The 9,615-nt window shown below is 60.8% G+C and overlaps 1 protein-coding gene across 2 annotated transcripts; it reads left to right on the forward strand.

Moving 5' to 3' along the window:
• Positions 1–4,966: 4,966 nt before the first annotated feature.
• LOC129679165 (asialoglycoprotein receptor 1-like) lies at positions 4,967–9,316 on the forward strand. 2 transcript variants are annotated; one of them, XM_055610089.1, is made up of 9 exons: positions 4,967–5,396; positions 6,866–6,951; positions 7,704–7,820; positions 7,927–8,022; positions 8,106–8,177; positions 8,291–8,377; positions 8,452–8,603; positions 8,719–8,825; positions 8,959–9,316. In XM_055610089.1, exons 2-9 carry the CDS (start codon positions 6,885–6,887, stop codon positions 9,140–9,142), a joined length of 882 nt encoding a protein of 293 aa, XP_055466064.1. In that variant the 5' UTR covers positions 4,967–5,396; positions 6,866–6,884; the 3' UTR covers positions 9,143–9,316. The 2 variants fall into 2 exon arrangements, with proteins under 2 accessions (XP_055466064.1, XP_055466063.1); XM_055610088.1 differs by lacking the exon at positions 4,967–5,396 and adding an exon at positions 6,241–6,441.
• The last annotated feature ends 299 nt before the right edge of the window (positions 9,317–9,615 follow it).

A 9,615-nucleotide genomic window follows, 5' to 3' on the forward strand; every position in this document is an offset into this window, starting at 1 on the left:
AAGAGAGTAGCTCGTCCCCTGGATCAGGACTCACAGACGCTACCCCATGTGGGTGCTGGGAAGCAAACCCGGGTCCTCTGCAGAGCAGCAAGCTCTTAACCGCTGAGCCATCTCTTCAGCGTCTGTCACTTTTTTCTTTGTTTTCCTTTTCTAATTGTGAGTGCAAGGGTGGTGCATGTGTGGGGGTCAGAGGCCAACCCGGGGGAGTCGATTTTCCCCTTCCACCATGTGGGTTCCAAGGATCCAATTCAGGGTGTCAGGCTTGGTGGCAAAGTACCTTCTGCGAGTCACACTGACTCTTGTTCCGTTTTATTATTTTGAGAGAGGGGATCTCAGGTTCCCACCCCGGCCTCAGATTTGCTGTGCAGAGGAGGATGGCTTTGAACTCGCGATCCTTCTGCTTCCACCTCGCAATGCTGGGGTCACAGGCGTCCACTGTCACTCCTGTTTCCCGTTATTTTCAAGCGATGTGAAAGATCCGTGTCCCTGACAAATTTGCACACCCAGAAGCTCACATGGTTACACAGGTTCCCCCTCATCCCACTCACCCGAGGGCGCGCTTAGCAGTGCCGAGCGTGTGATTCCAAGGCTACGGAGAGCGTCTATTTGGTGCCCCTTCACCTTGCCTGGGCTCACACCTGGGCCCACAGGCTGGGCAGGCGCTGTCTTGCTGTCCTCCGCTCCTCTGCTCCCTTGAGGCAAATTGAAAATTTTTTTTTCATGTTTTAACTCATTTCTATTTCCTGTGCGTTCCTGTTTTGCTGCATGTGTGTCTGCCTGAGGGTGTTGGATCTCTGGAACTGGAGTTGCAGACAGTTGTGACCTGCCATGTGGGTGCCGGGAATTGAACCTGGGTCCTCTAGAAGAGTGGGCCACGCTGTGAACCTCTGAACCCGTGAACACTATCCCTCCAGACCGAAAAAAAAAAAAAAAGCTTTTGAGACAGGGTCTTTATATAGCTCTCTGGCTGTCCTGAAATCCATCATGTAGACCAGGCTGGCCTCGAACTCACAAAGCCTCCTGCCCCTGTCTCCCAAGCGCTGGGGTTAAAGGTGTGCATCAGCATTCTCCGCATCAGGCTGGAAATGGTTTCGCTTAAAGCTTTATGTGTGGGGCTGGGAGACGGCCCCGGGGTCAAGAGCACTTGCTGCTCTTGCAGAAGACCCTGGCTCCATGGGTCGCAACCATGGAGGCTCAGGGCATCTGTAACCTTAGACCCAGGAGATCCGGTGGACACACATGGTACATGCATGGGAAAAGATTCACACGCACAGCAGCATGAGTACATTTTAAAAATAAAAGTTGTATGTGTGAGGGCGCTTGGCCCACAGGTGTGTCTGTGCAGTGTGTACCAGCGCCCTCAGAGTCAGAGCAGGGCGCTGCGCCCCTGGGACTGGGGTTAGAGATGCTTGTGAGCCGCCATGTGGTGCTGAGTCAAACCAGGTCCTCCGGAAGAGCGGCCACTGCCCTCAGCCAGCCCCAGAAGGCAGGGCATTGCCTGGGCTTCCTACCTGACGTGGATTCAAATCCTGGCTTCTCTGTTCTTACCCTCTTCATGTCTTTATCAAGTCCCCACTCCACCTTTTTTGTTTGGTTGTGTTTGTTTTTGGTTCCGGCGTGTGTTCTAACTATGAAGAAGTCAACACCCCTTGTCAGGGTCCTCGGGCCCCTCGGTGGGGATGGACAAAGCAGCATGAAAACAAGGCGGAGGGCTTGAAGCGCCGAGCGCTGCTAAGCAAGTACAGTGGCTGTTGGGCCCTGTCCAGGGCTAGGTTAGGCCTGTGGCCTCGGCTGGAGCAATGCTGTGTTGAGACAGAAATGATGACAGGACAGGAGTGAGCCAAGGAGGGCAGCAAGTAGGTTTGGAAGACTGCGCGCAGAGGAGGGCCCTGGTGTAGCGGCCCGAGAGGGGAAAGCAGGACCGGTTCATAGGAGTTTACGTTCACTCCGGCCCCATTGCATTCTGGTGCGTGGAAAGCTGGCAAAGCGGCTGAGGACACAGCCGGTGAGAAAAGGTGCTTGTTGCCAAGCCTGGTGACCTCAGGTCACGACCTCTAGGGACCCATATGGTGGAAGCAGAGACGTTGTCCTTTGACCTCTGAATGCTCACATCCATACAACAAAGAAATGTTAAAACAAAACAAACAAACAAAACAAGCAGCTGGGCATGGTGGCACACGCTTGTGATCCCAGCACTCAGGGAGGCAGAGGCAGGTGGATCTCTGTGAGTTGGAGACCAGGCTGGTCCACAGAGTGAGTCCAGGACAGAGAAACCCTGTCTGGAAAAACCAAACCAAACCTGTAGCTGTAAAGTTATTGTGGAATTTAAATGCTGATTTCTGTACCCCCACATCTGGTTGCAAGCCTTGTCCTGAGGCGTCTTAACGGCGTATAAACTCTGCTCCACAGTGCACCCCCATAGGTCAATAGAGCGGCTTACAGCCAATCACTGAGCAGGGGAGGACAGGACATCCTGCCAGCCAGGTGAGGAAGAGCTAGAGGAAGAAGTAGGAGACTCAGCCGGGAGAAGAGGTCCAGAGACACGGGGAGAGCTCAGCAGGAGAGCTGCAAAGTGCGAGTATGCTGGGCTGTGCGCTGGGCGGGAAGCGGATTAGCCTGGAGGGTTCCCGACCGGGTAATGACTGCTCAGTTCTTGTGTCGTGAAGCTTATTATGACAGATACAAAGACTCCCAATTATTTACGTGATAGCCGGGTTAAGAGCGAAACTGAGAGAAGCCAGGCAGTTATATAGAGATAACCGTAATACAAACCAAACCAGCTGGCCGGATTCCACTTTGGCGAGAGGCTCCATGTGCCACTAGAGCGCGTCCAGCAGGGGGCGCGAGAGCCCCGCGGCCTTGCCCGCGTCGGTAGCTACTGCGGTGTCGTCGACCCTTCGAGCAAGGCGCTTCGCCCGCTTCCCCAGCTGGCAACTGCCCGCCTCGCTGGGGCCCTGAGAGTGGGCACCCTCCGGCCCTGGACGTGGCGTGCCCGAGCGCGTGCGCACAGCGAATGGGTCTGCTCGCCTACAGGATAAAACGGAAAACGACGCGAACCCCACAGCATTCGGTGTTTGAGGTCTTCCCTGAACCGTCGCCCTCTGGGGGGGAGGGGACTTGGGCTGCAGAACCCCCATGGCTCTAAGGCTGCAGACTTGGGGCGTGCCTGGGTTGGGAAGCGTGAAGTGGAGGAGGGGCGAGGCAGGGTGGAGGGCCCTGGGGAATTGGAGCCCCGCAGCTGTGGGGCTGGGGTGCGGGAGCCCGTGCGTGCGGGTGTCAGCTCCAGCCGGACGCTTGGTGCAGGGCCGCCTCCTCGCCCTGACTGTCCCTCCCTTCCCCAGCCACGCAGCCGCAGCCACGCGGCCACGCAGCCGGCAGCCGAGCGGCCACGCGGCCGAGCAGCCACGCGGCCACGCGGCCACGCCACGCAGCCGGCACTCATTGCACAATCTGTCCGGCTTCAGCTCAGCCCCCTCTCTCCAGCCCTTGCTGGCTGTGGGGCTCTCGGGAGCTCAATGCTGGATCAGCTCAGCTCGAAGCCTCGGGTGCCAGGTGCTGGAGGTCAGGGCTGTGGACCTGTGACACACGGTTCTCTCTTCCTAAGTCTGGGGCAAGGCCAGGGTAGGGCCGTCACGCGTGGCCATGGCTTGAAGTCTCTTGTGAAACACGAGGGCTTATCTGCGTGGGCCGCTGCTTTGCCCTGGGGAGCATGCAGAACCCCCCTGTGGTTGCGGGGTGCCCGCTCCCTTTCCTGACACGCGTGTTCGCCTGTGGTGGCTGGTGAGAAGGCCCTGCGTGGGCTCACGCATTTGAAGGCTTCACCCCTGGGCGGTGGAACTGTTTTGGGAAGAAAGAAGAGGGGTGTCTTTGGAGGGAAGGCGTGTCCCAGGCACGGGCTCTGCCTCTGTGGATCAGGCGTGAGGTCTCCCGCCGGCGCCCTGTCCTGTGGGTCATGGATTTCTCAGACACTATTGGCCCCAGTTAAACGCCTTATTTTATTTATTCTGTAAATGAGTTGCCTTGGTCATGTCTGTTCACTGCAAGAGAAAGTCCAGCTCTCGCCGGGCCCAGAGCGGAGACCGCAGCTCGGCGCTGCTCACTCAGCGCTTTAACTTCCACAAACCCTCGCGGTGGTCTGGGACAATGGCTTCAGGCCCTGCCTGCACCCCCTTCTGGGGGCCTTGGGTCCCCAAAGCCCTTGCTCGCCCTCAGTTTTGTAGCTGTCCAGGCCTCCCCCAACCTGAAAAATACCTCCTCTTTCCATCTTCCCCCGATGGAGACTCATTTCTCTCTGCTGTCCACCCCAGCTCCGAGCTGGCAGCCCGGACTCACTCCGCTCCCCCTCACCGGGCTGGGGTCTCATCTGTGTAGTCACTGATGCTGAGGGAGAGACTTAAAGGGGCAGGGCTTGCTTCTGCCTAGGGTTGTGGCAGGGTGGGGGGTGTGGCAGAGAAGGCTGCTTACTTCGTGACAGCCAGGGAGCAGAGATGGGGGAGAGGGAGAGAGGGAGACAGAGAGACAGAGACAGAGAGAGATGGAGAGACAGACACAGAGAGAGAGACAGAGAGCGAGAAGGAGGGGGAGAGAGAGACCCAGGATAAGATGAACCTTTCCAAGGCACACCCCTGGCTGAGCTCACTGCCTCTGGGCCCCCAGCCCCTCTGACAGTTTCCACACCGAGGCCAGCGCTGCATTCTTAGCCGGGTGTCTCCCTTGCCCTCTGTGCAGCCCGGAGGTCTGGACCCACGGTTTTGGGCGTGCCAGGGGCCCTCTCTGCCACCCAGCGAGCGTCCAGCCGGCCTGCAAGTCTTCACGCCCCACAGTGCAGGCCCACGCCTCCGTGTGTTCATGAGACATCTGTGAGCACGTGCCTCTGTGTCTCTCTGATGTGTGTGCTCTCTCGGCTCCGCTCACACGCTGTGGCTCTTCTCCCGGATGAGGAGGGCAGAGCTGGGAGACCAGAGGGCGTGATGGCGCTCTTCCGAGGCGAGGCCAGCAGTCAAGCGGGCGTGGAGAGGCCTATGCGGCAGGGGACAGAGGACCCCACACAGCAGCAGGCAGCATCTCGCCTGTCACGTGAGCAAGGCGCTTGGCAGGAGCACTCAGGTGCTCGAACTAGTCCGTTAGTGCTCTCTGCCCACTCCGGGCAGGGCTGGAGGCTACAGAGCAGACTTTAAGATGCTCCATTCCGGAACAATACGCAAACAGAAAGATGAAAAAAATGGTGAGTTTTCGGTGTTTTGCTGTTTTCCACGCTGATGTGAAGGTAGCACCAGCACCCAGAGCTCGAGAGACGAGTCACGCCTCACCCCTGAACCCCTCCTTGCCCTGCCTGTCACAGTAGCTGCCATCCACACTGGAGCTGCGTCTGTTTGTTTGCCAGAATAAACTGGATGGTAAGTGGCAAAATCAGAGAGTGTTAAATTAATGGCCCAATTTCCACCAAAATCGCTGGCAGCGAGCCTAGTCCATGCAAACACGGGGGTTTTCGGGACGCAGACAAACAAGGACACGCAGCGGCTGTGTTTATGTAAGCGATGCCTTCCTGGGCGGCTGGGGGCTGTAGACGGCCACGGTCGGAGCCTCCCTTCCCCCGCCAGGGAGGTCTCAGGACTGAGGGGACTCGGGGACCTGGGTGTGGCCCAGCTAAGGACCCTGTTCTGGCTGAGGTGCTGGAGGGCACGCAGGGCGCAGAGCTGGGCTGCCCATGTTTTCCTCTTCACTCTTTTGTGCCTTGCAGGGCCTCAGCTTTCTTGCCTGCAGAATGGGTTGCGCTCTGGGTCTGAGGCAGGTCAAGGCACTGGGGCACAGGGCAGAACCGGTGACTTCTTGGCCCCAGTCCCCGGAAGAACGGCTGCTCTGGCCCCCTCCCGCTGCCTGGAGGACTGCGGGAGTAGGTCAGGCTAGGCTGCGAGCTCTGAGCCCCCAGGAAGCCACAGCTTGCAATTACAGGGCCAAGGTCACAGGGCAGGATTGGGCAAGAGAAGGGAATCAGCTGGCGCCTCTGATCCCGGTCGGGGATATTTGGAGATACGGACAATTCTGAGAAATTCAGAACAGAGAGGGGAGGGCCCTGGGGGAAATGGCAACTGTGCCCTGGCCTTTTGAGGCCTGCCCCTCCCCACAGAAAGGTAAAGATTAGTGCCATGGGGGCGTAACCCGTGCGTGTGCGTGAGTGTGCGTGTCAGGAGACCCTTTTTTCTGAGACACAGAATAGAGGTCACCCACGCCTTCCTTCCACCCCAAATACCTCCCCATCCGAAATCCATTCCCACCTCTGTTTACGGTCCAAAGTCCTGGCATTGGCAATGCCAGGTTCAGCGTGCTCAGGGGCCCCTGGGTGGACCCTGTCCCTTCCTCTCCCGTTGCCCAGGGCTGTCCACCTGGTTCTTCAGATCAGCCCCCTCCTTAGCCTGGGCTGTGTGGTGTGAGGGACCTTCAGTAAGTAAAGTTGGGGAGAAGGGGTGGGCGGCCCACAAGAGGGTGGATGGAGGGGTCCTGAGGGCGCGCGCACACACGCGCACACACACACACACACACACACACACACACACACACACACACACACATTTGGGTAAATGGGAGAGGATAGAGTTTTCTTAGACAGGATGTAGCCCTGGCTAGCCTGGAACTCCCTCTGTAGACCAGGCTGGCCGTGAACCCTCAGAGATCCCCCTGCCTCTGCCTCCCAAGTGCTGGGATCATTGGTGTGCGCCACTATGCCCAGCTAGAGGGTAGAGTTTTGGATGCCAGGCTTGGGAGCAGATGGGAGAAGAAGGGAGTGTGTCAGATGTGAAGGGGATTCGGCTCCGTCCGGCTGGTGGCCTGTTGGCCCCCGCCTCAGCTCTGGACTTGGCCGTCCTAGGCCCAGCTCCGGCGCTATTATGACAAAGGATTACCAAGATTTCCAGCACCTGGACAATGAGGAGAACGACCACCATCTGCGGAGAGGTGAGCGTGCCTCTCCAGAGATCGCGGTGCTCTGCCCCTGCCGCCCTTAGGGGACAGTGGCTGCCGCTCTTGCTGGGGGTGGGTACAGGGCACAGGGCTGCAGTCCTCAGCCGCCGGGGTCCTCCCGCGCCACCCACGACCCTGGCAGCGGGCGGATCCCGGGCGCGGGGCCTATGGAAGGATGGCTACTGTCCCTTCTGAGGCCAGGCCCGTGTGTGCGGTGGCGGTGTCCGTGGTGGTGGTGGTGGTGGTGGTGGTGGTCGTCAGGATCAGGCTGAGGGCATGGGGAGGGGTCCGACGGGAGGGGCAGCGCTCTGTAAAGCACCCCCTCCCCACTCCCGACGGCTCTGGCCAGGGACTGCTGTGTCAGCAGAGCGCGGCCGGAGCTCCCCGGCGGGCCGCGCGCCTCTGTGCAGGGAGGAGCACAGGGAGGGAAAAGGGAGAAGCCAAGCCAGCTGGCAGGACGGAGCGTGGTCTTCTCGCTGGGGAGGCCCCGGGTGCTCCGGATTCCTGGCGAGGAAGGACGCCTTTCCCAGGCGCGGTTCGTCGCGTGCAGTGACGCCGTCAGGCCACAGGGCGGCAGCAGAGGCTCGGCCTCGGACCGGTCCTAGTTTGCTGTGGCTCCTCCCGGGTTGCCCACGTTTCGTAATCTCCGTCGCTCCTCTCGGGCCGCTGGAGGGCTCAGCGTGCGCCCCTCGAGGACCCGCGGTCCACAGCAGGCGCCGGGTCGAACCCTCACTGCTCTCTTGCAGGGCCGCCGCCCGCCCCAGCGCTCTGGCAGCGCCTCTGCTCCGGGCCCCGGCTGCTCCTGCTCTCCCTGGGCCTCAGCCTCCTGCTGCTCCTGGTTGTCTGTGTGATCGCGTCCCAGAGTGGGTGACCAGGGCTGGGCAGTCCAAGGGGGCAGCCTTGGGTGTGCGAGAGCGGGCGATGGGTGGACACAGCCGGTTTTTCACGCCCACGTCCTCTCCGGCCTAGACTCCCAGCTCCGGGGGGATCTGCGGGCTCTGAGGCAGAATTTCAGCAACTTCTCCGCGAGCACTGAGGACCAGGTCAAGACCCTGCGCACCCAGGGTGAGGCGGCCGGTCCCGGGCCTGGGGTGGGGGTGGGGGCCGTGAGGGGTGGAAGGATTGTCAGGAGCAAGTTTCTCCTCCAGGAGGCAGTGTGGGAAGAAAGATGAAGCTGCTGGAGACGCAGCTGGAGAAGCAGCAGCAGGATCTGAGCAAAGGTGAGGGGGAGGGGTGGAGAGGGGCTGGGGGGAGAGGGGAGCGGGGAGGGGAGGGCGGTGACTGGCTGCCCCCGGTGCTCACGCTTGCCCACCTTCTTCTACCCCTCCCCCAGACCACGCCACCCTGCTGGAGCTCGCGAAGCAGCTCGTGTCCGACCTCCGGAGCCTGAGCTGTCAGATGGCCGCGCTTCAGGGCAACGGTGAGCGGCGGGGCTGGCAGCCGGTCCCCTGAGCCCCATCGACGGCTCCTCACCCCCCCTCTCCCCCACCCCAGGCTCTGAGCGGACCTGCTGCCCCATCAACTGGGTGGAGCGCGAAGGCAGCTGCTACTGGTTTTCCAGCTCGGGGCGGCCCTGGCTGGAGGCGGACAAGTACTGCAAGCTGGAGAGCGCGCACCTGGTGGTGGTGACGTCCTCAGAGGAGCAGGTGAGGCCGCGGTGACCTCCCGGGAGGGCAGGCAGGTGGGCCGCGGTGTCCTGGGAGGGGGGGCAGGCAGGTGGGGCGGCGGGGCCGGGGCTGCCAGCTCTGCTTCTGTCCGCAGAGGTTCCTCCAGCACCACATGGGCCCTATAAACACTTGGATTGGCCTGACGGACCAGGACGGGCCCTGGAGGTGGGTGGACGGCACGGACTACGAGACAAACTTCAAGTGAGTGTGGGCCTGCCTGGGGCAGCTTGTGCTGTCCCTGGGCGGGGAGGGCCCCCTGCTCCCCGGGACTGGGAGCCTCTGGGACCCTGGCTGAGTCTGAATTCCTGGGGTTCACGGCAGTCCCCTGTCGTAGGAACTGGAGGCCGGAGCAGCCGGACGACTGGTACGGACACGGGTTGGGAGGGGGCGAGGACTGCGCCCACTTCACCCCCGACGGCCGCTGGAATGACGACGTGTGCAGGAGGCCCTACCGCTGGGTCTGCGAGACAGAGCTGGGGCCGCCAGCTAGGCGCCCCTCCCCTAATTTATTTCCTTGAGGCTGAGCTGCGAGGCTTGGACCGGGGAGCCCTGTCTAGGGGTCTCCGCAGCTGGGAGTGTCGGGGCGTTTGTGGCCCATGCTCGCTGGCGTTCTGACCTACCAGGCTTTGTGCAGCGGACGAGTGTCAACTTTTTTTTTTTTTTTTTAAGAGTAAAAATAGAAGAGACATATACTTACCCGTGTCTGGTCACTGGGGATTAGCAGCCAGGGCGGCCTGGCTAGGGCTGGGGGGCCTCGGCCCTAGCCTCGGACTCTGGCTTTGCTGTGCGCAGCTAGGCCGGCTGGAGGGGTTGTTGTCCTGCGCCCCAGCGGGAAGGAGGGTTACCTGCAGCCCCGGGCTGAGTCCCTCACACGCTTGGAGCGACACTCGCTGGCCTGTTGCGTTCACCACAACAAACAAACTGCTTTTAGACTGAAGGAAGGCCTGCGGCGAATACACAGCTCAGGGTCACAGACACGTGAGGACAGGGC

Source organism: Psammomys obesus, unplaced genomic scaffold, assembly GCF_907164565.1.
Source record: "Psammomys obesus unplaced genomic scaffold, mPsaObe1.curated_primary_1811, whole genome shotgun sequence".
NCBI lineage: Eukaryota > Metazoa > Chordata > Mammalia > Rodentia > Muridae > Psammomys > Psammomys obesus.

Excerpts from the sequence above, each read along its gene's own strand:
- LOC129679165 (XM_055610089.1), top strand. The coding sequence starts at position 6,885 with ATGACAAAGGATTACCAAGATTTCCAGCACCTGGACAATGAGGAGAAC. Across the intron at positions 8,178-8,290 it reads GCAGCAGGATCTGAGCAAAG|ACCACGCCACCCTGCTGGAG; the intron begins GTGAGGGGGAGG and ends CCCCTCCCCCAG. Across the intron at positions 8,378-8,451 it reads GGCCGCGCTTCAGGGCAACG|GCTCTGAGCGGACCTGCTGC; the intron begins GTGAGCGGCGGG and ends CCCCCACCCCAG.